The sequence below is a fragment of the Miniopterus natalensis genome, chromosome 7 (genome assembly GCF_054644295.1).
Source record: "Miniopterus natalensis isolate mMinNat1 chromosome 7, mMinNat1.hap1, whole genome shotgun sequence".
In the NCBI taxonomy this organism is placed as follows: Eukaryota; Metazoa; Chordata; class Mammalia; order Chiroptera; family Miniopteridae; genus Miniopterus; species Miniopterus natalensis.
Window position 1 is genome coordinate 25,388,443 of NC_142087.1, and position 27,500 is coordinate 25,415,942.

Consider the following 27,500-nt stretch of genomic DNA (forward strand, 5'->3'; position numbering starts at 1 on the left):
TCATGAGAAACAGTCTTTTTAACCCCCCGAGCAGACTGAGCTGCTGAAATGGTACAAGGAGAACTTGACATAATATGACACTAACCCCCCTTTCCGAGAGATGGTTAGACAAGAACTGAATGGCTAAGCCAGTCCTTCAAAAGTTTACCCCTATGATACAGTAACTCAGTGTCCCATTTTCATGTGAAGGGACCCAAGTTAGGGCTTCTGCCAAGATGTGCAGCTAAACCCCATCTGTCAACCTCGCCGATATCAGAGGGGGATTTTAATTCTTTTACCTCAACAACCCTCAAAAACAAGCCTAGGACTCAACAGCCTCTGAATCACAGGCCCTCATGCATAAAGTCAGACAGACTCCATCGAAGAATGAAATTCAGTTCTGAACCTCAAACCCGGTGTTGCTGACCCTCAACAGACCCCACAGGTTTTCAATCAACTCAGCAAAAAATGGGAACATAAAGAAACGTGTATTTTGAAGCACAGAGTATGAGAAATGGTGTCCTTTCACGAGTCCTGCCAAAAATGCAGACCATCACTGTCTAGCCCTTGAGACATACAGGAAAAATTCCAATAAGAAATTACTAGTTCAGCAATTTCTGAAGTCTGGCCATGTATGCACACATATTCTACAATATTGCCAGGGGAAGTTGTTTTGTTTTGTTTTTTCATTTAACACATCACTTTATACCGGGCATAACCAAAGCAGAAAGGCAAAGTGTATCCCCTTGAATATTACCTAGAGTTTAATATATGACGAGTCAAAAGTGGACAAACTCCAACAACTGAAAGCAAACACCTCAGGTCAACATCACCTCTACGGGTAAAACGCACAGAGCCTTAGTGTCTGATAGCTCCCCTTCCATTTCTTCAGAATCAAACCAGAACCCTAGTCCCCCAAGAGTCACTAAGCAGTTCCACGATCTTACCTTAGGCAAAGCACATAACAGCCACATTTGAAGGAAAAAGAAAACATTTTACCATTTAAACCAGCACAGTAAAATCAAGGCACCTTTGTATAGTCCTTACTTTCAAAATATTTTGGGTTTCATTCCACTTATTTGTCCATTCCTTGGTCAATTCTTGAACCTGAAAAAAAAAAAAAGTATACATTTGTGATCGCTCCATAAAAAAATATCATGATTTTCTTCTAGAAAGTTTCCAACTCTCATAGCTTTATGAAAAAAGGTGCACTAAAATTTTTTTAATTAGACAGCAATTTCTATCCCTGAAAGAGCCATCACCAAATATGAACCCAACGGCTGAACTCATCCTACATCCTACGTTACGGCAACAGAAAGAATAGAAAAAAAATTTGTCCTCAAGTTGCCTAGAATTTTATAGGTCTTTTTAATGGTGTACTTAAAGAAAAGCTTCTGCCTAGGAATATTAACCAAAATCATAAGTTCAAGAGTGACAATGTCCCTTTAAATGGGTTAATTTTTCCTGATTATACTTTAGGTCCTAAGAAACAATGACTTACTTTCCTCTCTCATTACAAGTGTGATTAGATCACCTGGGATGCTGCAGTTTTCTTTTTGGAGATAATCTGCTTCTGTCGCTAATTAATAGGGTTTCTAAATCTCATTCTATCTTTAAAAAGGGGGGGAGCTCTTTAATTGACTCTCTTAGTAAAAGCAAAATCTTTTGATAAATCTTCCTTCTAGTCTGCTGAACTTAGGGGAGAAAACATATCCGGCCGTTGAACAAAGCACGACTGGAAGCTGCTTCTCCAAGTTAATGAAGATATCCTGCTAGTTCCATAAAACTTTAAAAATAATCCTAGTGAGTAGATCATTAAGAAGCAAAAAGTGACTCCTTATGAAAAGGTAGGGAAAAAGTAAATAAATGAACACTGTGTTCTATGAAAAGGAGTATACCTAGGGCTAAAAGAGAGTGGCCTCTCGAGGCAGAGTGGGGGGAACTCTTGAGTCACAGCCTTTCCCCCCTTTACCCTGGCACCCCAGCCCCCTCCACTCCAACAGCAGACCGTCCCACCGGCCATGCCCCGGCTTCCCTATCTCATTTAACCGGCCAAAAGGCGGCACGAATGCATCTGCTTGCACTCTCCCTGCTGAGAGGGACATGCTTTCCTTACACTGCACATCAGGTATAGTGACGGGAAAGGGCTTAAATAACTCATGTCTGCAGCCTTCCTAACAGTGTCTGTGACTGGCAGAGATGGAGGAACTGGGCTCTCGGTTTATCCCAGAGGAAACCCAAAATCTGTCTCCCCCACCGAAACTGACCTGGTCATTCCTTTTACTCCTCAATTTACTTCTTTGTTAAAATAATATTTCTTCTCTTTCCTAGTAATGTCAAAATCTCTCATCTTCTTGGTAAAAAGAAGAAAAAAAAGAAAGAAAGAAACCTGACAACCTCTCTAATTTTTTTTTGCTTGTTTTTAATGGTTTGGGAAGGCTGTCCTGTCCTGATCTACCTGGAACCGGTCAGACACTCCAATCCTTCATCACCTGAGTGATGCCAACCCCTCAGACTACAAAGACATAAGTGAATGTACATGGTTCTCAGGGTTTTTGTTTTGCAGAAGCTTTCAGAGAGGGAGTATTCTTACGCCTTCTCTCTGCACAGAAGGGGAGAGGCTAGTGTAGTCAATTTAAGAGATTCTCACTGGCAACCTATCTGAGAAACACAAAGCATTCAACAATGAATGTTTCTGTATGTCACCAACGTATATGTTCTCCCTGAAACGTAAGCCAATTAGCCCTTTTCCAATTCAATCAAATGATTCCAGCTTTAAACAAATGGTGTATGCCCTGGGTCTATTTTACTATTGAATATAAAGCAAATAATTTTAATTTACAAAATTAAGAAAAATGCAAACATATGATATCGCCTCTAACAATGTGATCAAGTAACAAAGATTTATAGCCAAGCAGGTGGCAAACAATTTTAAAGGGTCAGCAAAAAAATAGGAGAAAATTTAGGAAATGTTATGAACAAGATAGGCAGTCATTTCTGTCACAGCAGGTGTAATGCATTCAAATTAAAACGTTTATTGGTTCTGATTAACTTGCTAGGTATTCCTGGAAACTATTATCAAGAAACAATTTAAGACTATATCCAGACATTTCAAAGCAATCAAAATTAGAATCTGAACTACTGTACTAAATACAAAATTCCATGAGAAATACAGAGATTAAGAAACTGATGATATTACTAGTGCTATTATCAAATTATTTATCATAATTACCCAGGGAGGTGTCAGCAAGTTCCCAACAACCACTCAATTTATATCTTCAATACTGTGTATTCCTGAAAGAGTTTCGCCAACAGAACCCAGTTTCCTTTCAGTCTGTTTTAACCATTCAGAGCGATGAACAACATCCAATCCCTAAAATGTTCTTAAAGACCATTTCTCTTTTCAAACAGAGTTATTTAAAAAAATAAATAGTGTAGAACCAGGTCAGCCATGAAACTGGTTTTCAAAAAGCACCGGCGCCAATGCTGGCTTCAGCCACAACATCTCCAGGGACAATCTCTCTTCTGGTCACTCCCTGCCACTCTGTCCCTGCCTCAAACCTCACCTAGATTAAGAGAAATTAAGCCTCTACCTAGAGTATTTCAAGATTCCCCAAGTGCTACTGAAAATGAAGTAAAAGAATGGGGAAAAAAAAACAACGGTGGACATGGTTGAGCCGGGGCCCGCTGCTGGGTCATGAACGCCGAGCACGAAGGCCTGGTGTGGGTTCCAGGGGCGCTTAACCATCCTGTGCCTGACAAACCCCATCATGTGCCTGACAAACCCCACTCATTCAGGCAGAGAACATGACGAGGTACATAAAAAGCCAACCACTGTGCTTGTTTAAAAATTATCACGGGTGGGGGTGCTGGGCAGTGTTAAGTGCAATGAAGAAAGAAAATAAGTCTCAAATGCCAAGAGCATGTTAAAGTAATAGTGAAAGTTATGATTTGAAAATAACAAGACATCAAGGTATCACTTACTCTGGCCTCGTTCTGCTGAAGTTTCTCCTCCATACTTAAGGCTGTTGGGGAGTCTAGAAGGGCAATCTAGGATTTAAACCATAAGAGGGCAGCAGTTAGAAAACAGCAATAATCTAGAGCGAGGATTGCTCCGTGATATAGTAAATCACCACAAACTGCCAAATAAACTATTAAACAGAGGTAAAAAGTATTGTCCCACACCCCCACCCCTACCCCTCAAAAGTGTCAATCACACCACTAAGTCTTTACTCCAAGGGCTACATATCTCATAATACTCAAAACCATGGTAGCCGGTAAACCTACATTTGCACTGCAAATCAGCAAAGTGAAGAAAAGACAAACATGTCATATAACTGACATTTCCCCAAATCAAGTACGATCTAAATACCTAGTCCTGGATCCTAAAAAAAGGGTCTGTTTTGAATATGCACAAGTTATAAGATTCAAAATGTAAAGAGCTTAAGTCTTGCTCAGCCAAAGGCTTCTGAAGCCCATCCACGTGGACACATGCAAAGCAAACTCCTTTATTTTCACTGCTGGGTGATATTCCTCGTATGGGACGGCCACACCACAACCTATCCACTCCCCCGCCCAGGCTGCAAAATTATAAAGACCGACATGAGAAAGATAAGCACCAAAGTCAGGTTAGAACTAGGATGGCCAAGGCAGATTGCGACAGGAGAGGCAGATGAAGCCAGGCTCATAACTCATGATCTGACAGGCAGGACACGGTGCTCCTCAGATGTCCTAAGAAAAAAAGAAAGGGGGACGTGCTCCCTCTCCGCCCCACAGGGCCGCCTCTATCCAATTTGCCCTGCAAACCTGCAATTATTGTGGTCATCGGCAAGCATGCTTTTGTTGTTTTTTTAAACATAAACAACATGACCATTATTCTGAATATTGTCTTTTTCACTCAACAATATATCTTGGGAAAAATTCAACACAAACAAAACCACTTCATTCTTTCTAAGAATTCCAGTTCCACCACAGAGTGGAATTGCATGGATATTCTATAATTTTCATCAGTGCTTTCCTATTAGCAGAAATGCAGTTTTTTCTAAACTTCTGCTCTATTGACAATACTACAATGACAATTCCTCTACTAGTTGCCTGCAGTACACGGTTGTAGCAACACAATACATTTCTAGGGGGAAACTTGTGCATCACTTATATATATGATTTCTTTAATATCCAAGTTGTCCTCCTCAGAGACAGTATTTTTTTCATTACTATTTACTTCTCAATTTCTATTTGAACAAATATAATGCCCATGAGGTGACCTTACTAGGCTCAGTTAAACACTCAGACTGACAAGACCACCGTGGGCCACACTTGACATCTGTCTACTCAGCAGGAAGCAGGGCGGCCAGCAGGGAAGGGCCAGGGAATGGGGTGCTCTCTGCAGTGGTCCCCACAGCTCCTGGAGGACTGTCTCTGGCCCTCTTGAGGGGTCAAGGTATGTGTGGGTCCCACCTTGGCTTAGAAGCCCACACCCACGGGAGCCAACATCTCTTGTAACAATGCCATAGGCATATCCTCCAGGGTCCCCACCAGGGACACACCTATTACAAGAGTCAATGCTCTGAGGGAAACCCAAAGCTATGGCTTCTCAATAGCACCTTCATAGCTTAAATGTTTACTTCAAATAAATAATGTTTTTAAAACATTGCAAAAGATCCCAAAAACAAGGTGTATAAATAAAAATGACTATTGGGGTTCATATCATAAGTTCTATGAGCCTGGTAACCTCACATACAGCTGGACTATTTGTTCTGACAGCTTCCTTTCACACACAGGACAGCTCCACATCAAAGAGTAAATGGATGCGGACGTGTTTTTAGCGCAACGAGCAATCCCTAAGCACCTACTGTCCCCATCTGATGGGAAAGAATGTCAGATATATTTCAGGACACAGGAAACAGTGAGATTTTCGCCTTGTCAAGATTTTCATACGTTAAACCACAAAGGGGATGTCTAGGGCCTCATGGGCCATATATTCCTAGATAGAAAGGTGCTGTAGGGAGAGCACTTTGCATTTAAAGAAAACTAATTTTTAAATGATACACTTAAGACATCTATTCATAGGTTAAGAAAATGGGAAGACGTGTATCTTAATTTAGGTCTAACTCCAATCTAACTCAAACATTTTGAAAGGCTATCTTTGATTTTCTTTTAAGAGTGGCCTTCGTTACAAGTATCTAACCCTAGAAGAACCTAGCTCACACTATGGAATGAAATTCTGAATGTAAGCGCTGCAGATTATAAGTAAGTTTACTGTGAAAAACACAAAGGGACGAGGCTCCTTCGCTAGAATCCCAAAAGATCCTGAAGTGAGACTGTTTCAACACTGAGCAAGGATCTCAGCCAGGCCACAGGTGTGTCACACATGCCACTGTACCACCGTAACCACCTCTGTACAGGGCAATGCAAAACAAAAACTCAGAAAGGTGCTCAAACTAGTCTTTCCTTCCTTCTGTTAAAATACATTTTCAAGTCACAGAATGCACAAACAGAATTTTAAATGTAACTCCAAGCAAGCACCTCAATTTCCTTCCACTAAGAGAGATTATGCTAATCCTACTGCATGCTAAATTTCCATCCATAATTGATAACTATTAGTTAATCATTTCAGATTTAGCGGATAAAATCTTACTTACACACAGAGCACTTAATAAATGTAAAGCCAAGGGAAGGGTGATGTAAAGGAGAGACCAGGTAACTCATTCAAGCTTTACTTAGTACTTATTTACTCAAATCAATACAATAAGTGAGATAATTGCCTCATTAAGATCTAGAAATAGATGCCATTACTCAAAGAAAATTATCCATAAGTCGCGGAGAATCCCAACCTGATTGCCTTGAGCGAGCAGCGTTTTCAGCCTGGCTATCTCAGCTCGCAGCTCACGGATGAGCTTGACGTTGGAGTCCTCATTAATGGTAGGCTTGTTGATGATATTTTTGGCTCTATTTGCATAGCGAAGAGTGCTTAGGGTTTCTCCGTAGTTGACATCAGCAGGTGAAATGGCTGTGAAGAATGAATTAAAAAAATAATTCATCCAGCGCTCTGGATTTCATTTAACACAGAGTTGGTTTGTAATTTAAAAATCAGATCAACCCCAGGTCATTGGATAGCCTAAATATTCATTGCCACAGTAATGAATATTAAAAATTATCTAAGATTTATAGGAAAAGCACTCATTACACTAAATTAAATGTTATTTTGCACTTCTTAAGTATAGAATCAGCCACCTAAGCAACTCTAAACTGGGATGTGAGATACTCCACTGTAGGTTAGGGAGCTTGTGCTGTTAGAAATACAAGAAAAAGAGGACTTCAGGACACAGTAGTGCCCCCCCTTCCTGGGGGATATGTTCTAAGCCCCCAGTGGCTGCCCGAAGGCGCTGATCATATCACACCCTCACCAACTTCGTCACCTCTGCTGGGAATGTGGCCGCAGCTCCTCCAGGGGCAGACGCAGCTTCAGCAGTAATTTTTATATTTTTCAGTCCAAACCTGTTCCTGGGCTTGTGTAACCATCCCTGACTTGCAGCGAACGGCTGGCGTGACTCGTTTCGGGGGGCACCTTGCTGAAGTCTGCCCAGAGGCTCGGTGCTTTCTGGCGCAGCACGTTGCTACCCACCGAAACACATTTTCGGTCCACGTCTTCCAGCCACAGCTGGACGCCTTTCCCCTCTTAACTAAGCACTGATCGCAACACTGCGGCCGTGACTTGCCTTTTAGGTGCGAGAGCAAAAGTAGCATGAATTTCCTTTTCTTCCTCACAATTTCACGGCGAGAAGACCCCTTCTTTCCGTGGGTATTAGCAACATCAACACACAATTTTTGTTTCTTATTAAATTGAGAAGGTTCACTTCTCACTTAAAAGAAGCACTTGATGAAGTCAGTCTATCTGGCATATCCAAATTACCAGCCTCAGGACTCTTGCGTTTTGGGGCCATTATTAGGTAACATAAGAGTGACTTGAACGCAAGCACTATGATACCAGGACAGCTGATCTGATAACCAGACAGCTACCAAATGGCCTACAGGCGGGGAGCATATACGGTGTGAAGACACTGGGCAAACGCAGGATATTCACGACCTGGCTAGGACCGAGCAGGATGGTGCGCAATTTCATCACTGCTACTCAGAACAGTGCACAATTTAAAACTTACTAATTTTTTATTTCTGGGATTTTCCATTTAATATATTTGGACCAACGTTGACCAGGGGTAACTGAAAACGCAGGAAGCAAAACCACAGATTAGGGGGACTACTGTATTTGTACTTCTCAGTATTAAGTAGAAATTAAAATATTTTTTATAGTTCTTTTATAGTTCTGGCAAAGTCTACCATCTATAAAAATCCAGAGCGTGAATACTTTGGAAACAGTCAGTATATCAGTTCGTTTTTTTCTTCATAAAGCTGTTGGTTAACTGCACCCTCCACCCCACCCCACAAACTTTAGGGCTTAGGTGGCTACATAATGCATCTGGGGTGCGCACCCCGGGGTAGATCCCTTGCCCAGTTAATACATGGCAAGGGGAGTCGGGGAGACATGGAGGCAGGGGAAGGGAAAGGAGGGAGAAAAGGGAAAGAAAAGTGGGGTCAGGAGGGAAACAGCTTTGAGTTCTCAACAGTCACCTTCTCTTTGTATATTTTTTTCTGTTCTGCTTCTTTTAGTTAATTAGTAAAAATACAGAAGTAAAATATATTACTATTATTACTATTTGTTATATTTCTTGGGTCTTTTCCCCCTCAATTCTTAATTTTAAAATTCCACATTTACTGCTTTAAAACTTTTAAGTTGGGTTACTTTAGGTCCCTAGAATGATTTTCTTCTGCAAGTTAGTGGAGTTAAACGTTTCTATCCTGCTCTTTAAGCAGAGGAAAGCTGAGAATTGTTCTGCATGTACCCCAGCCTGCATCACCATGAACATGGCAAGTTTATGGAACCAGTAAAAGAGAAAAAGAGCAACAGGACACTGAAAACTAGATCAGTTAGTTGTTTTTTCATGATAGAAAAGCTATTATTTTTTAACATAAAAAAGAAGCGATTTCCTAATGAGACTCCTTAAACGTAAACATTTACAGTTAATTCGCATGCAACACTCTGTTGAGGAAAAGAATTGAAAGTTCTTACTGGCAATCATGATAGTTTTAGAGTTTCCTCCAAGGCTATCTTTCAACAACCAAGTCAAAACAGAATCCCTGTAAGGCACGAAAACCTGCTTCTTCTTTACAAAAGGGGCTGCTGCATCCTGAGATAAATCGGCTGCAGGGAGGGGGAAAAAAAAAAGACAATTATTAAAGCCTTTCTCTCTAATTCAGCTCCAGAAAACCTTGAGGATATAACCTGAGTTTAAAACACAAACATAATTGCTTTGTGCTAATACAGGACCACAACAAATAAGAGGAGGCAGGAGACCGGTATAAACCTACCTAAGGCAGAAATGACGTTTCCCAGAGTCACGAGGGACTTGTTAATGTTCCCCCCTTCCTTGAGTCTCACCCCAGTGGCACCAGTGGCATCGGCGCGCTCACTTCCAGCAAGATCGACTAAGTGGATCTTACTCACGGTTTCGCACGGCATTTCAGAATCAAATTTGGCCTGTGGTGAAACAGAAAAGCAAAACCGACGAAGCATAAACGGCTCTGATGTTGGTAACGGTACACGTGCTGATTATTTTCCACTTCTCACTATGATCTCTCAGCTTAGCTTTGGTTTTGGTTTTTAATTTGGTTGTTTCATTGGCCTTCTCATTGATCATAAAAACTCCCAAACTTAAACTGAATACCATAGGTGATTGCTAAATTTTCTGGAGCATATTCCATTGCTGAAATCACTCACTGTTTCTCAACAAAGGCTCACTGAGTCTGACTGCAGCGGGGTAGGAACCTAGGCACTGAGAGGCACAAGACAAAGAGAAATACAAGTAAACAATTAGCTTTGTTTTCATCTAGAACCTTCAGCATTCAGAGCATGATGTCTCTCCAAAACACAATGAATGTAAACAGTTATGTAAAAGATTATTTGACCATTATTTGATATTAAAACATCTGTTTAACAAATTATTTAAAAAGTGATCATCTGAAATACTATAGTTCTTGATTCCAAATTCTACCAAAACCTTACTTTCTCAAAGACTTTTAACCTACACTTTACAGTCTGAACCAAAATGCTAAAAAGAAATTGGCATGTTTTGACAGAAATGTAAGCCTCTTAGAAATTAGCAATAGTCACATCCTATTCTGCATTAACTGGAAAGCTGGGGGGAAAACCACTAGAGTAAATTAAAGCAAAGGTCTAACAGAAGGTAAAGATGTGGAGAATTTATCAATTGACCTAAGAGAAGTTTTCTTTTTTTGCTCTCTGATTCCCTCATTACAAAATGCTACCTTTTGTATCTGATGTGCTCAGTGGTCAATATAAGCCAGGACATCCCCAAACTCCAAACATACTATCAAGCCCTGACAAGACCCTACATTTTTGCATTCATCTGTTCTACTAGCCTAGGTGTCAAAATATGTACCTTCAATAATTTCCAGATATATTCAAAATGCCCTCCCCTGCCTTGATCGGATGAATTATTATATTAGTACATAAAAATGTTCCTTGTCCCTGAGTATCACTCTGATAATCAGAATCAGCATTGTGGGGTGAGCTCCATGGAGCCATAATGCACCCCAACGACTTACATACCTTGGCCTCTAACTGGTCTGACTTGCAATCCACTATCTCCCACAGAGGTTACAACAATGAAAAATTTTGCTTAATTAAGCACAAAGCAAGATGTCTTGTGTTCTGTACAGGGCAGGAGTCCGCTAAATATTTCTTAAGAGTACATATCAGGACATTTCAAATCACTGATCGTAACCACAGAGAAACTCAGCACACAGCACATGTTCACGTCTAATTAACAGGAACATGACAGTCAGTCACCTTTGCCTGCAGGCTCCTGGTTCAGCAATTAGCTGGTGCTAATCAGCAAGTACAGACCTCAGGGACAGAGCCAGCTGGTCCCCAAATCTGCCCTTACCTGAGTGAACTTGATGGTGAAGATGGCATGAGACCTGCTACTGACGTCGTTCATCCCAGTCGCTGCGGTCGTCCGATTGATATTTCCTGCATCCATAAGTTCTTCTACGTCACCATAATTCTGTACTAAATGTTTGGATAAATCTGAAAAAAGGGGGGGGGTGAAGAAATCTTCCTAATATACAATAAATGGAATAAGAAATTTACCTCTATGAAATAAGACATGACTGGACAAATGTGTTGTTTGGAGATCTTAACTTGTTCCTAGAGAGGGGCAGCTGATAACACACTCAGGAGCGGGGCCTCCGGGGATCAAATCCCAGCTCTGCTGCTCTCGAGCGACTTACAGGGTTAGGGCCGAGTCCCGCAGCCCCCCGGGAGCCAGGCGTCCGATCTGAGTAACGCCCGCCTAACACAGAGATAAATGGTAGCTCCTACCGTCAGCCTCCGCACCAGCCTCCGCACGGGGAAGGGAGACGTAAACACTAACTTCAGGCAAAGCCAGAAAGCAATTTTTAAATCCTCTTTGAACACTTTAATTCATTTTCTTGGGAACATTCCTATAGTTCCAAAGTCAAACACTACAAAAGGTATTCTACGTAAAGGGTGTCCCCCAACCCTATCCTATAACCCTAACCCACACCCCCTTCTGCCAGGCAACCCAAAGGTAGCAGTTCCTCCATACCCTTCTGGAAATAACCCATACATAAACGGGCAATAAATATTTTTTTAAAAAAACATTTCCCCCCTTTAACACAAATGGCAGCATACCGAAAACATAGTTTTGCATCCTGCTTTTTTCTATATAATAATATATTGAAGAATATTCTGTATCCGTTAAGGTGACTCCCGTTCACTTGTATGGCGGCAGGGCATTTGCCGGCACGCATGAGCCATAACCAATTTAACCAGTTGCCCATCGAGATTACAGAAGTTCTTCATATTTTGTTTCCGATTACAAGTAACACTGCTACAGTCTTGTACACAGGTCTTTTCAAATGTGTGTAAATATTTCTGCAGAATGAATTCGTAAGAGGTGAAATTGCTGGATCAAGCACATTTGAAATCTTGATAGATATGGCAAAACTTGCTCCCCACAGAAGGCCATTAACACCCAGCAGGAGCAATGCATAAAACTGCCTGTCTCCCAACGCTGACATATCAGGCTTGCTTACATCTGCCAAAGACAGCTAACAAGTGTAATATTGAAGCATTTTTATTTTGCTTTTCTCTATGAGTGAGGCTGAGCATTCTTTCCTCCATTTAAAAATCATCTGTATTTCTATTTCTGTGGATAGCCTATTCACACACTTTGTTCATTTTTCTACTAGGTTGCTGGACTTGTCCTTACTGATTTATAGGAGCTTTTTATATATTAGGAACATTGGTCCTTTGTCTGAAACTTGAATTGAAAATATTTTCCTCATTTTGTAAGTTGTCTTTTTACTTTGCATATGGTTCTTCTGCCAAGTATAAAATTTTATTGTTTTACCACTTCAAATTTAACACATTTACTTCATGGTTTCTGGGTTTTAAGTCCGATTTTTTAAAGCCTTCCTTTCTCCAAATTTCTGGAAATAATTGACTTAATAACCCATATTCCCCCAATGTTTGAATAGCAAATGTATTAGAAACTAAATGCCCATGTGTACCTACATCAAATTCTGAATGTTTTAGCCTGTTTGACCATTCTGTCTCTTCATAAACCAGCTTTATAATATGTTTTAACACCTACTAGCACAATAAGAGGGAAAACATGAAGCACAGTTAGGCTAAATCTATAACAGCTATTCCACACTCCACAAGCAAATGCATAATCACACACCTTACTTTGGGCATAAAACGCAAAAGTTCAATTGGAACTTTAATAAATGCAGATGGGGTCCTATTGGTTCACCTGATATCTGCAAGTAAAATGAGTGACCGTGACTGGAACATCTTTAACACCATGACCAGTTCTCAGCCTTGCCTCCAAAAAGACACACCCAAAAGATGACAGCCACACTCAAGCACATTCTTCTGTGTGGTTCCTACAGACTGGCCACTACTCAGATGCCTTACTCAGAATAAGTGAGAGTAGCTTTTTTTTTTCTTTTTAATAAGAAGAGCTTTAAATCCAGCCTATATTTAAAATAATTAGCAAGGGACATCCCCTTACCCATCTATACTTGTGACATGCCTCACAATCAACTGTGACACAGCCATCAGACCACAAATTCTGAGAGTCACAGCACAGGAAACTCTGTAAATGACCTTCTCAAAAGGCAAGACGTCTTAGCATCTCCTTCTGGTCATGTGTTACCATTAGTGTCAGTAAAAATATACCGCTAAAATGCAATGCCATTAAAAAAGACAGGTCATAGGGTTGCTTATCCTGCCTGAGAACACTGGAAAACAAATTGCCAGAGAGTTCTTAAAGCCAGAGGAAATCTATTGGCAAGCCCCAGAAAACCAGTGAGTGCCCAGTGAAGTATGAGTTCACTAAATAAACATTGTGTAGAAACAGCACGGCATTTTTACTATATTAAGCTGCCAAATAAATTAAAAAATTGTATCTCACCATCGTCCTACTTTTTTCTTTGCAACTATTATTTTTGCACAAATTCCCAATAAGAATAGGGCTGTGAAGTATTCATTCTTACCCTCAACATAAGGTCCTTCTTTTGGATGCTCACGGACTCTTAAATTGAAGGTTTTGGATGACTTCCGCCTAAGTAGATCTCGTACACGTTCATTATAAATCTCTAAGTAGCTAAAAATTTAAAATAGAACTGAATTCAGAAAAATTATTTCAGATATTAATAATAACAGTAACAACAGCAGCAACATGCATTTATGGGCGCTAAGGATGCGTCAGGTGCTACACCAAGCACTCTACGTGGAATGTGTCATTTAATCCCGACAACAACCCAGAGGTAAGGGCTCCGATTACCCCCATTTTATAGGGTAGGCAGTAGAGGTTTCGGGGGATTTAGGCAACTTGTCCAAGGCCATGCAGCTACTGAGAGCAGCCATGAGAAGAAGAGCTCCTGATTGCTACGTCTGTCCTCAAAACCAATGAGGAGACAGGCTCCCAGAAAGGCTTAATTTCGAGGAAAAAACACCTCAACCATGCAGATATATTTAAAGATGACATTTTTAGTGATCCTACCAACATAAAGAAAAACACACAGCACATTCAGCTACAAGAATAAGGTAATTAACTGGGTATGCTGTTAAAAGTCAAAAGCTCACGGCATTTGAGCAAAACATCCAAAATTAGTGTTTCTGATGAATCTGGGTTATTTCTACCAGCCTCCCAAATCCTAATTCAAACTGTGCCCAAGAAAGTCACTGAAAACAAACATGTTTTCAGGTCTATATCCAACTACCATAGGTCAGGAGATAAAGGCAGACTCTCCCTCAGGAACCAAGGGCTCTATCCATTCCTGGTGCCTTAAAGGTAAGCTCCAGCCAAGCTCTTGCTCACTCGGGTCCGGGTCCTACCTGACTTCAGTTCGAAAAGATGCTTCGTCCCATCTGGTGGTTTCACTTATACGACTGAAGAGCCCTTCACATATCCGAGGTATTAAGCCAGAATCGCCCTACAGTGGGGAAGAGGAAGGACAACAGCTGTCACTCGAAACAAAAGCAACGGGTAACTGCATATGTAGTTGGCTGGAGTGGACTTGGACTCACAGGCCGGCACACCAACCCCAAGCCTATACCACCCGGTGCCGAGACACACCACTTGCTCCCCAGAGCTGCTCCCTACTCTCTGAAATAAGAGGGTTGGGCTTTCTGATTTCCACACAGTGAGATTATCAGCTAAACTGTGGCATGCAAACATAAGAAAACAAGATAGTCTACAGCTATAGAATAAATGTTAAAAGTCAGATCTGGACAAATGACCAAAGAAGTTGAAATGTACACTGTGCAGAAAAGAAACACCAAGGAAAACTTTGTAAACTCTCAAAAGAGCTAACAATGGTCTTAAAACAGGGGTAGGAACACATTAAAACACGGAGGACATCCCTCCTTTGATGCACTAATTCCTCACTGGCCTTCCCAGACAGGAAGACTTAATACATATTACTTATAGCCACGTGCAGGCATAATCAATAATTTTCGCGTTCAGTCAGCACTAACAAGCTGATGAACGTCAGAATGACACGAAAGATGAGGCAAAACGCTGTTAGAAAACTGAAACTTCAGAGCTTCAATGTTTGCTTCTGAAGTCCATCTCCAGCTTCCCTAGATCCCCTGCCCAAAAAACAAAAGAAATGTCATCACAGCTTTAAGAGATTTTTTTTCTTTATACCATTAAATCAGTACCAATTTTTACCAAGGAAAAAGAGGCCTTTTACTGTATTTTTAGTTCTTGCTTTAAAAAAAAATTTTTTTTTTTAAATATACAAACAGTACTCAACTGTAATTTCAGAGCAAACAGCTATAGTTTATGAGTGCTTTATTAATGTTTAACTTACATAAGACAGCTCCAGGGAAATTTAATTTTTAGATAAGGTTAGTTTTTCAAAGGCACAGGAGAGCAGGAAGAGAAAATTAGTGACAAACGGAAATGCGTGTGTTGGTTCTTTCCTATTTGCTCTTCCCCGCTTTTGGCACTGAGGACTTTCTGCCCAGCATCTATCTACTGATCACGTCAAGGAAAAGCCTGGAGTTGGAAGCCAGGACACATGTACTGAACACTGTCACCTGGGGTGACCAAGCCTCCTTTACTGCACTACTTCCCTGCACCGGCGACCCGTCAGCACTAAAGGCACTGCTGTGCCCGCCGCAGGAAGCAGCGATCCTCTGCTAGCGTCTCCATCTAGAACATGCCTTAGGTCTGAGATCTGAGAACCAGTGAACAGTTTCACCATGGCATAAAAAACGTAAAACATAACACTATCTGGATCTGGAGAAAATACAACCAAGGTCAAGTTCCTGCAGTAATGCCTAGTTTTCACTCCATATTTTGGGGCAAATATAACTTCCACGTTTGTTAATTTATATAGCATAATTACTAATTTCTACATACTATGTTTATAAACATATACATGCTATATAAACTGTATAATTCTAACCCTTTTTATGTATTTGTTGGATTTATGTAATACCTTTCTACCAAAGATATATATATTTTTTTTTACATTTTTCTTGGGGAAAAAATGTTCTGAATAATTTTAAAAAGAAGATAGTTCAGTAATTTTATTCAAACTGTTGTGTTGGCAGAAAAGAAGAATAAATTACTTGAGGGCCCCGGATGCTTCTGTGATAAGATTATAAAGCCTTTAAAAATGGGAAATGAGCTGAGGCTGCACCCAATACTCATGCTTATAAACTTCAAACTATTTCCAATTTAAAATCTCTGAAATGAAATTCAGTGCAACCTATTACTGAGCTTTATCTTATTGCTAAAGAATGGTCAGAACATGAAAAGCAAGTTAGTGCAGACCAAATAGATAAAGAGACAATGTTGTTAGTCCAGAGAGAGATTAAAAAAATGCTCCTCCCACAGTGTGAACAACGAACCGAATTCCCCATCATCGTGTACGACTTTCCCGATCCAGTCTGTCCATATGCAAAGACACAGGCATTATAACCTTCAAAGGCGGACTTCACGACATCTGTGCCAAGGGTTTTGAAAACCTGAAAGCCAAAAAAAACACAAAAGATATTACCATGGATTTTAATAGAAGCCCCTTCGGTGTTCACAATATTCTTGAATGCTACTTTTATCTCAGAGGGATGACACCACATCGATAAACCACTGCAGAATTAATAAGAGAATATATATGTGTACCCCAGTTTCTAATGAAAAGGGGACTTTTTTAAGCGAGCAAAAAGCAACCCTCATCCCTTTTCCTACTTACATAGACAAACAAATTCCTTAAATATAAAAATGTAAGCAAAGCCAAGTGACAATCATGTACAGAAGCAAAGATCATTCAAAGCATCATGATTTACCATTTCAGAATTAAATAAGCTTATAACGTTTTTCATTCTTTCGGGGCTTCCAGAAACTAAATATTCAAAATCTGAAAGTCACAGCAGCCAGAGGTTACTGCCCAAACCACGCCAAATCAATGCGATCATTTTAAGGGTCCAGCTATTCATCAAAATAAGTGTCTGGAGGTGAATGAGGCACGATGGCTGGGCTCCCCGGAGTCAGTCCAGATGCTTTTTCCTATTTGGATATTTGCCTGCGATGGAGAGGACATGAAGCCGCGTGGAGCTGTGCGGGGCTGTGTGAAGCTGCGTGGGGCCTGTGTCCGTGCCTGCTGCACCACACACCTGCAGTGGGACACTCTGGGGTGAAGGGCAAACACTTCACCCAGAAAACTGATATAAATGAGGCAAGTCAAGATGAGTGGTCATCCTAGTTCCACCAGCCTTGCAGATGCCCAGCAGCCTCACGCTGCCCCGCCCTCTCGGACTAGCACGCGAAGGGCACGTAGAGCGCCTCCCTGCTTTAAAAATGAGGCACATCAGCAGCTGAAGAGATGCCATCAGGTCCTCAGTCAGAGTCAGAGGGGTCACGCCATCCAAGGTGGGAACCTCGCCACCCCTCCGGAGTGCTCGGTCCCTGGAAGGGATGCCCGGCAAGCAGACCCATCGCCCCCCTGCAGGGATCTAGGGCCCTCAGGCCCGAACACCCACCCCCTAGAAAGGGCTGCTAACCACTGGCCACGTCGGCCTCAGCTCCTCAGAAGCCACCCCGCTCACAGCAGCCTGTCAGCCAAGGCGGAGATGAAGATACAGCCAACTGGACTCCACTTTCTCCAGGCACCATTTCCCTGCCATTTTGCTGGGACTCTTTTTCCTCAACCTTGTCAGTCAAAGGCTTACGAAGTGTCATTTCAATCGTGTCATTTCCACAAATGACCATGTCACTCATTCTGAGTTCATTTTTATCCATTTCGGCTTTTAGGAGCTGATGTTTTCTGATCTTATTTTCAAATTCTGATGATGGACGTACTCAACTCTCAACAGCAGCTCACACTGTGCTCGTGCATTAGGCCTCATAAAAATGCTACAGGGTGAGCAGTGTCGCTGGAGCCATTTCTCAGGGCAGAGGTTAGTTCACTGGGCGAGTACAGCGAGTGGCAGAGCTGGGACTGGCACCGGGGACCTTCTCACCTAAAAGCCTGTGCATCTAAAGGCCTCAGAGCCACATGTCCTCTGCCCATATGCCCAACACCAACCACAAGGCCCCCATCCTACCAGGGAAGATACCTCCCCCCACCCCCCAAACTCCTCTGAAGCAGAAGCCAGGAACCTCAGGGAGACTCAGGGCTCCAGGCCACCCATGGGAGGTTCGTTTTCACCACTATATATGGAATGTGAGGAAAAACTCTCAATCTTTCTTCAATTCTCTCTGATCAAACAAAAAGTATGCATCGTTTTTCCATTTCACAGAGTGCCAATGGGCAGGAAGAATAGCCTTCCACAAAGTTCCCAAAGAATAAAGGAAGGAGCTCCTCTTATACTTTTGCCTGGGCTAAAACAAAGTCATGGAAAAGATGTTTAAACCAAACTCAAACACCGTCAAAATGAAATTCTTCTCCAGGGTTATAATCCACACCCACCGTTTTGCTATTACTTTACTTTCCACTGAGCTAACAACTGGAATTCTCTGACAGATGGTGGGGTGGGAAGCTGGGGCTGGTAGACAAGACTGCAAAATAGGCCTACACAATGCAGATCTGGAGGCGCTGAGACCCAGGCCGGGCTCAGTCTCAGCTTCAAGTAACCCACACAAAGTTGGCTTGGGACCCAGGGAAGCAGCCAGACACTGCCCACATCTCCAAGGTCCTTGGCAAGGAAAAGAGGCTACCTATCTATCTACCCATCGCAGATCCAAAAAAGGAGATTTTATCATCTTTTACCAAACAGCGTAGGGAAGGAAGGGCTGCTTTAAGAAACTGCTCTCCCCTCTGGCATCAGACCCCACTGAGGTCCTCGCCTGGCCAGGTTATCCAAAAGCCACCTTGGCGCCTGACTAAGCAGACTTAGAAGCTGATTTCCAGAGTAATCCCAAGTATCACGGGGCCTCACTTGAGGGGAATTGCCCACAAGAGGGCACTGTTAAAACAAAAGACTCTTCTACCCAGCTTGTCAACTGGGAGATTTTAGATTTCAAGTTTCTCCAGGGTGGAATCAAGAAACAGGGCTGTGTGAGATCAAAGCCTCCCTCTGGAATTTTGAAGAATCATTAAGAAAATTAGACCTTATTGAATGGACTTTAATTTACATGAGTTTAGCTTTAAATAGCTCATTGATTTTTTTTTCTTCTAAATCTAAAATTAATTTGGAAGGAAGAAATATTCATGGTCATCTTACTTGGTATTTGTTTAGCATTAAGGGGAACTTGAACTATAGTAACAGGCATAATATATTTTCTCAAGATGTCTTTAATGCTATTTATTAATTTATTTTTTAATCCTTACCTGAGGATATGTTTTTATTGATTTTAGAGAGAGAGGAAGGGAGAGGGAGAGAAATATCTATGTGAGAAACATTGATCGGTTGCCTCCATAAGCACCCAGACCAGGGACCAAACCCACAACCTGGGTAGGTACCCTGACTGGGGAATCGAGCCCAAGATCTTTTGGTGTACAGGATGACGCCCAACCAACTGAGCCACCCGGCCAGGGCAAGATGTCTTTATTTTTTTGTATTAAATTTGTTGGGGTGACATTAGTTAATAAAATGATATAGGTTTCAAGTATATAATTATATGATACATCATCTGTATATTGCATGTGTGTTTACCGCCCAAAGTCAAATCTTCCGTCACCATATATTTGACCCCCTAGACCCTGTACTCACCCCCAGTCCCCTTCCCTCTGGTAACTACCATACTATTGTTTGTGTCTATGAGTTTTTCTTGTTTATTGATTCAAAAGGGCTGCCCTATCCGCCTGTCATTTAGAACACACCAATCCTTTTATACCCTATATATCAGCCCCAGGATCTCAGCTCTGCTACTGTCAAGTCGATTCTGTCTATGGACTTGAGCAAGTTATCTGAGCTCACTGAGTCTCTTTGATAAAGAAAAATGGAGCTAAAGTTGACCTCATTTGGTTCTTGTGAAGATTAAGTGAGACAGTGTACCTGAGCACCACCCAAAGTTTCTGACACCAATATAAACTCGAGCAGCATTGGTCCATCTTTCCTCTCCAGACGCCGCCTTCATACCAATCTCTTTCACAATCTGTTTCTAAACCAACTATGTTTCTCAAATGTTGAGGTACGTGTAAATAGCCTGGGGATTATGCTAAAAAATGCAGTTTCAGATTCAGAGGTCTGAGAGAGGTCCTGAGATTCTGCATTTCTAATATGTTCGTCGGCAATGCCATGATTCAGGTACATGGACACATCAAATTGCGAGAAACCAGACAAGATGCCATCACATGGATCGCAACCCAGCACAGGCTGGAATTCTTATCCTTGTAACCCATGAAGACCTGAGGCAGTTAACAAGCCAAGAAGAGGCCGAGCCATGAAGCCCATGTTCTTCCCCCCACACTGGTGCTTCCCATATCCCCACTCAGCTCAAACACCCTCCTTGACCCACCTACCTAGAGAAATAGCCTTGTCCTTCTGCTCACATGAAGTGTCAATATACCATAGTTTCCTGGGAAGATCTTAGAGTCTGTTCTTTCTGCCCATGTCATATCTACATTTCAGACTATAAAGGCCTATAGTACAGGTTTCTTGGACAAACTGCAGCTTTACTCTAGGATGTATAAATCTTTTGGACAAATGTTCTTTCTTTCTAGAATCCTTCTTTCCAGAACCTGTAACGATCCACGCCAGCAGGGGAGATGTGGCCTGTGTTTGAAGTCTACTTCCAAAAGCTCTGCCCTGCACAAGACTCAGAGCGAAGTGGCTCATTTGCCAAGATTAACAGCACAACAATGTCCCCCCAGAAATGTTTTATTTGCAAAGCTCCTTCAAAATAGTAGCGTCAAAGTTTTGAAATAAAAGTTACAATCATCATGCTTAGAGGTTAAAAAAAAAAAAAAAAATCAACCTTTTGGGGATTGAATTCTCAGGCTTAAGATAAGTGGTGCTATATAACAACCAAAAAAGCTATGTTAGCCAAGACTAATTTTATATAAAGTATATTCTTCAAAAATTGGATGTTTTAAGAAGTTTAGGGTAGGCATGTTTTCTCAATATGAAAAATAAACCAAAATAAAGATTTTGAAAATATCTTACCATTTCTTGTGAAACATAATCTGGACTTTTTGTATCAGCAGAATAAAAAGAAAAGTCGTAAGTGAAGGTCTTGGTCCGTTCTCTCCCTGAGTCCCCTGTCCCTCCTTCTGGTATCTAGAGAGATATAATTATGATTATGATAATAATAATAATATAGGAAGTAAAGAGCACTGTCAGTTGACAAGTAATCTAAAAATTTTTCTTTGTAAAAAATGTACAATGATCACCATTTTTCATATTTACATCCTGAGAAGCATTTAACTCCACCACCACCAAGAATAAATAAATCCAGGGTCAATCCATGATATGACCCCAGGCAACTTTCCTGGACATTTTATCATGATTGCTTTATATAAACCCAACACTCCAGCCAGACTATTTTATCTGGTCTTCAGGGCTTTTCACTGTTCCCTCTACCCGAAGCCACCAGAGTTGGGGTCTGCACAACTCCAGGGGGTGCTATTCAGATGATGCTGATGTGACTGAAGTCTCCAAGAGTTTCATGATTTTGTGGCACCTTTGAAAACTCCAGTTCAGATGCTTCCTCTTCCATGAAGCTGCCCTTGGGCACTCTATCCAGTACTTCCTCCCACCACCGAAAGCCTAGACTCTACAAGACGTATCATATTATTACAAATGTTTGCACATATCTTGTCTACCTTGCTCCATACCTAAACTGAACCAAAAATCATGTTTAAAAATATTCATATGCCACCACAGCTTCCTGGACACATGCTGAATAAATTCAATGAGCATCATATTTTCCCAACATAATTCAGACACTATAAAGAAAATTTGTTAAGGTTCTTGTTATTAAAATGTTAAAAGTCTGGGCATATGTTCCGGTTATATCAGTTGAGGAAATGTCTGTAATCTCAAAAAGCAACAGAGTAATTCAGGAAAATAGATTCCACTATGTACGAAGAAAGAAGGCCTCTCTGTTTCAGTAAATACAATTTTTAATGATTAAACTTTTTTTTTGCCAATTACTTTTTTTTATCTTTATTGTTGAAAGTATTACAGATGTCCCCTCCACCCCCAGTGATCTCCAAACCTCTACCACAGCACTGTGAGTACACAAAGATACATGAAGCAAAGCAAAGTAACTAAGAGGAGGGAAGGGCTAAGTGGGGACTGGCAGGAATCTGAGATGTGGGAGGTCAAAGGAGGGAAAGCTAAGTGTGGGCCAAACAGAGCTAGAAGGTACAAGGATTGTGGCCAGTGGGCATTCCACTGGAGAATGCCTTGGGCAAAGGGCCATCAGAGCTTCAAAGGAGGCCTATCAAATTATCTAGGGCGAGGCCCAACTGGAAGATACAGCATTCCCCAGCTTCTAGCACTGGAGATCAAGTTGCACCACTTTGAAATTAGATTTCAAAGTGTCCGGTCCCTTGAGCCACAAATTAAGAGAAATCCAACCTGAGACTGATCTGCACTTGACCAGAGAGGAGCAGGCTTCAGAAATGCAAACCTGCACATTTATGACAAATATCTGAGAAAGGGGATGAGTCCGTAAAGCACATGACTTATTATTAACATTACACCCTTAATTCCTCCCCAAGTAAAAACTATTCAGAGACTTAAAAATTCACTGATCGAACAAACAAATAGGATATTTTAAGTGCAATAGGAAGAACCTGCCATCTTAGAAAATTATTTTTCCAATTTTTTTTTCCAGAAAACAAAATTCAGTGTTTTTATCTTTCATCCCCTGAATTTTGAAAAATAAAACCAGCTCCTCTCGCAAAGTTTATAAACATTATTTTTATTAAAAATAAAACAAATCTAGGGCCAAATCTTATTTAATAATTCACAAAATATAGTCAATGGCCCAGCTAACGATCCACTCCAGGACACAGGATAAAAATGCCTGGGTCTAGACTAAGCCAATGAGCTCACACACCAGAGCGACAGCTTGGGTCTGGTCTTTAGACCAAATGAAACCAGGGATGAGAGAGGAAACGGGGGACCAACCCTCCTGCTTCGTGACTGAGCCCCAGCCAAGAGCAGGCGGGCATGGCTAACTGACTGAGAGAGGAAGAGCGTGGCAATAGCAGTGGCATTTCATTGATCCACGATTTGTTATAACAAACACGGGGGCTCATGGGACGGGAGCAAGGTCAGGTTGCTACTTGCCTTTAAGTTTGTGATTACTGTTTTGCTTTTCTCCATTTGAATAATGAATTTGGCTTCCAAGTCCTTTTCCCTGCAATACAAATAATGCAGTATGGTTAGGAGAGAAAGGTTTGTTATTAAAAAAAAAAATTGTGTTACTTACATTTTACATATGGGAATTTGTTTTTAAATGGCATCGGAAGCACAATCACTGATACAACTCCTCCCAAATCCTTACTAATATAATCATAAAGCCGTGCAAAAGAGATACCACCATCAAAAACGGAAACAGGCAAATAATGAGTTGTCAGAATCTAGAAAAATGTCTAACTGTAAGTCACAAGGAGTGTGAATGAAATGACAGAAACTACGGAGGGCTGTGAATCATGAAAAAGGCAGCCCCACTCAACTGGTTATAAAGAGAAAGACACTTTACCCCTCCACCCAGGGTGACAGCTAAAAGGGAAACTGGAGCGAGTGGTCACAACCAGAAGCTGCTTCCAGAAGCAGCCAGGGCACTGCCCCCTCCTCCCACCTTCTTTCTATATCTACTTGGAAGAGGGAGTCAAAAGGACGTCTAAAAAGAACAGTTCCCTAGAATAAATGGCCATGTCCACACAAGGGAGTGTTAAGTCATTGAAAAACAAATGAAGTGGAAGTGGGGAGTGCAAGGTGCCCCACCACCAACAGTGCCAGGGGCAATCAGCACAATCCAGCCTCTGGGCAGGCTGACAGATAAATGAACTGGTTTACTCAATAACAATGGCAACCAGTTGCAAGGAATGTAAAGATGCCAGGTAACCTATCAAAAAAGACTTTAAAGACACAACCAATTGGATCTCATAACTCAAACAGAAAAGGCTTTTTGAAGTTACATGTAGAGAAATGTTAACACTGACCAGATATTTGATGATATTAAGGAATTATTATCACTATTTTAAATGTGATAATGGTATAATAATGATTTTTTAAAAGTCTTAACCTTTTAGAGATACGTACTGAAATATTTACAAATAAAAATGATATGATGTCTGGGATTTACTTCCAAATAATCCAAGGGTGGAGGAACCAGGTGCTGACAGCTTCCTGGCCACCTCAGGATGACCAGAGAGAGAGAGAGAACACCTAAACCCAGAGAGCGTGCGGTAAACGCCGCTCAGAAGCCACAGCGGATTCACGCAGGCCCCACTTCACTTTCTCGAGCCAGAGTAAAGAAGGTGTGCCTGGATGAACAGAGCAACGCCTCTGAGGACCCAACAAATGAAACCCCTTCCACGTGCAAGGTGCTTCCACTCCTGCCCCTCAGGGACACCCCACGTTCATGCAGTCCTAAAGCAAATACTGCACAAACGGGCCCCTTTCCTGCAGCATCAACTACTGAAAGTACATCCTGCGCAGCAAGAGAACGGCACGGGTGAAGCTGACAGCACAGCCTGCCCCATCTAAATGCCTCCCACGCCCACCTGGGCCTTTCTCAGTCACTCATAACCTAATTTGTCTAGATCTCTCATTCTAAAACCACTATTATCAACAAGTAGCTGTGGGGGCCCAGAATTACCCAGGGATCTAAGGAGATTAGAAGCAACCCTGATAGGTGACGACAGCACTTGTCAATTCCTGTTTATAAAACACAAAGCCACGCAGCTGCTACTATGCCTGCCGCCGGGGCTGGAAGCCAGAGGCTAAGTAACGCCACAGCTCAGGGCCTGACACCTGCAGAGGTGTAAGGACCCCCCACGCAATCGTTTCTTATAACCTGTTGGTAACCACAAAAGCGCTTTCCTACCTTTATATTAACATCCATTCTATAAAAAATACGAGGAGAGATGCTGATGAAAGACCGCTGTGTAACGAGAGCATCTTTCTATCAGCACTCCTGAAATCAAAACTGAAGATGCCAGGTGGGTTTCAAAGCATTCACCGCCTCCCTGACACTGTGTGACTCGGGTGTGGTGGTGGGGAAGGGGGTGCAGACAGGTTCGCTGTTCTGAGGGTCTCTAGCTTTCCTCAGTTTCTCAAAAAGCTCTGTGTCCCAAAAGACAGGCACCCCAGCTCAGACCCTTATTAGTAGCCCAAAGTGTAGCCCCGGACCCAGCAGCAGCAGCAGCCCCGGGGAACTCATTAGAAATGAGGGATCTCAGGCCACAGGGCAGACCTGCTGAACAGGGGGGAAGCTGCACTTTAACAAGAGCCCTAGGAGATGCCGATGAACACTAAGGTTTGAAGGCACTGCTCTGACATTATATTAACACAACAGAGTGATAACTGGCCTTACAATTACTCTCATGAAATAAACTCCACAATGCTCGTACTCCGTACACTTGGAAACTCACTAACTTTGTACGTTGACCCTAATAAGTTTACTTTTTAAATCGCATGGAAGAATATGGGTATAACCTACGTCAGCTGATACTATCTCCACCCTCTGCTCTTAAAATGTACATTAGCTTCTGACCAAGAGCAGTAAATGTCTGACATACTGGATCTAAGAAGTCACCTGAGTGTCATCACATCCAGCTCCCCTCACTCTCAACACTCGGCCCAGCTGTCAGCTTCCAGCCCTTTCCACCCCAGACCGATTCCCGCGTCAGTGCAAGGTCGCTGACAACAGCTTGAAGTCATTTTTAAAGTAATCACAGGCCACCAAGATTAGACAGAGGCCATCTGCTTCAGAAAGGAAATTCCACAGATAACAATTTCGGAGAGTATCTCTTCTTAAGCAAAAAAAAAAACTAAACGAAAAAGTTGTATCTTTACTCCAAAAATAATTGCTAAGAACAATAATTATAACAAAGATGCTAGCTAGAGTTTTAGCCATAGAGAGCAAATCTCACTCTAGTTCCTGAAAATACTTATGGAAAAGCCAATGTAATCTCCACAAAGCAGTTATGAAGGGTGGAGTTATTAAATGTTGAAACTAACCCTTTGGTACATTCAACAACCCTTATAGATTCCAGGAGAGCTGTCAAACTTTTACATATTTCAAAGACGAAGGGAAGAAGAAAGTCTCCAGGCCCCTCTTCCCCCCCACACCCTACTCTCCAATCCTGCTCAGCCCTCTAAACCAAGGGAGACTGGTGACTGCTCATGGCCTTCCCTTCACCCCAGGTGACTTCAGGGTCCATCCAAGAGCCTTACCTCCCACTCCCTCACCCCACCCAACATTCAGTTACTTAGCCCTGTCCAATCTACCCCCATTTACCCCACTCTGTAGGCACTGTCCATGTCGGATCACCATCACCTCTCCCTAGTCTCTTTGCGTCCAGCCCTGTCCCCTCCTATCTACACTTCACTGTGTTGTCCGAGAGATTCTTTCAAAATACGCATTTTACCATGCGGCTCCCCTGCTTTAAATTTCTTCAGTAACTTCTCAAAGGCTATAGGATAAAATCCAGCCCTCTGTGGCATACAAAGTCCTTCGTGATCTGACCCTAACTAATGTTGACATTCAACACTGTCTATCCTAGCTGCTATCCTGGCCAACTCCCAGCCATCCGTCCAGACAGCTGAGACGCCACACCTTCGCATGCCCTCTGCCCTACCCCCTCGTTAGATGGCCCACCTGCTTGTCTCACCCACCAGGTCATGAACTTAAGAGCAAGGACTCTGCCTGCCTGGGTTCACATCCCCAGGCCCCGACACAGTACCTACAACTGAGGCGCTCATAAAATGGTTGTTGAATGTGATGGGCTGACGGACTGAAAGGCTGAATGAATGGTTCTCACCCCAGCCTACTCTTCCCCACGTGCATCATCTACTTAACACCAAGTCCCTCACTAGGCCCCTAGCATCCTTTGTTCTTGCTCCCACAAACTACAGTATCTTCCCATCCACACTCTCAAGCAAGGCTGCTCTCGGGTCCGGTTTGACTCACCGACCCTTCACACACCTGCTGCTTAACCCGCTCATATGGGTTTTACTCCTGCTGATGTCATGCCTCCCGTTAGTCTAGAGAATCTCAGAGAAGCAAGAACCCAGATTCCTTCACACCCCACAGCCTGAGTCCACCGAGCACAAGCGGGCAATGTTCACAATCCCCGCTCAGTGCTCTGTCTCAATCCTTCAGCTGAAAACTGTAAAACGCCAGGCACTGCGAGTCCCCCGGCTCAGGTCAATTTCCTCTGACATTTAAGAAACATGGGAAATAAATCTTGACATTTTTCTCATATTGAGG

At 42.1% G+C, this 27,500-nt stretch overlaps 1 protein-coding gene across 2 annotated transcripts in view; it reads right to left on the reverse strand.

Moving 5' to 3' along the window:
- The window catches only part of KIF16B (kinesin family member 16B), a 197,053-nt gene that overhangs the window by 150,567 nt on the left and 18,986 nt on the right, over positions 1-27,500 (reverse strand). For both annotated transcript variants that reach the window (XM_087818884.1, XM_087818883.1), the window contains exons 2-12: positions 23,348-23,417; positions 21,212-21,325; positions 16,517-16,633; positions 14,489-14,586; positions 13,645-13,754; positions 11,004-11,146; positions 9,406-9,574; positions 9,107-9,238; positions 6,813-6,988; positions 3,964-4,029; positions 1,027-1,086 (exon numbers count right to left, since the gene is read on the reverse strand). In XM_087818884.1, the coding sequence (XP_087675010.1) occupies positions 1,027-1,086; positions 3,964-4,029; positions 6,813-6,988; positions 9,107-9,238; positions 9,406-9,574; positions 11,004-11,146; positions 13,645-13,754; positions 14,489-14,586; positions 16,517-16,633; positions 21,212-21,325; positions 23,348-23,417 (1,255 nt within the window). The remainder of the gene's footprint in view (positions 1-1,026; positions 1,087-3,963; positions 4,030-6,812; positions 6,989-9,106; positions 9,239-9,405; positions 9,575-11,003; positions 11,147-13,644; positions 13,755-14,488; positions 14,587-16,516; positions 16,634-21,211; positions 21,326-23,347; positions 23,418-27,500) is intronic.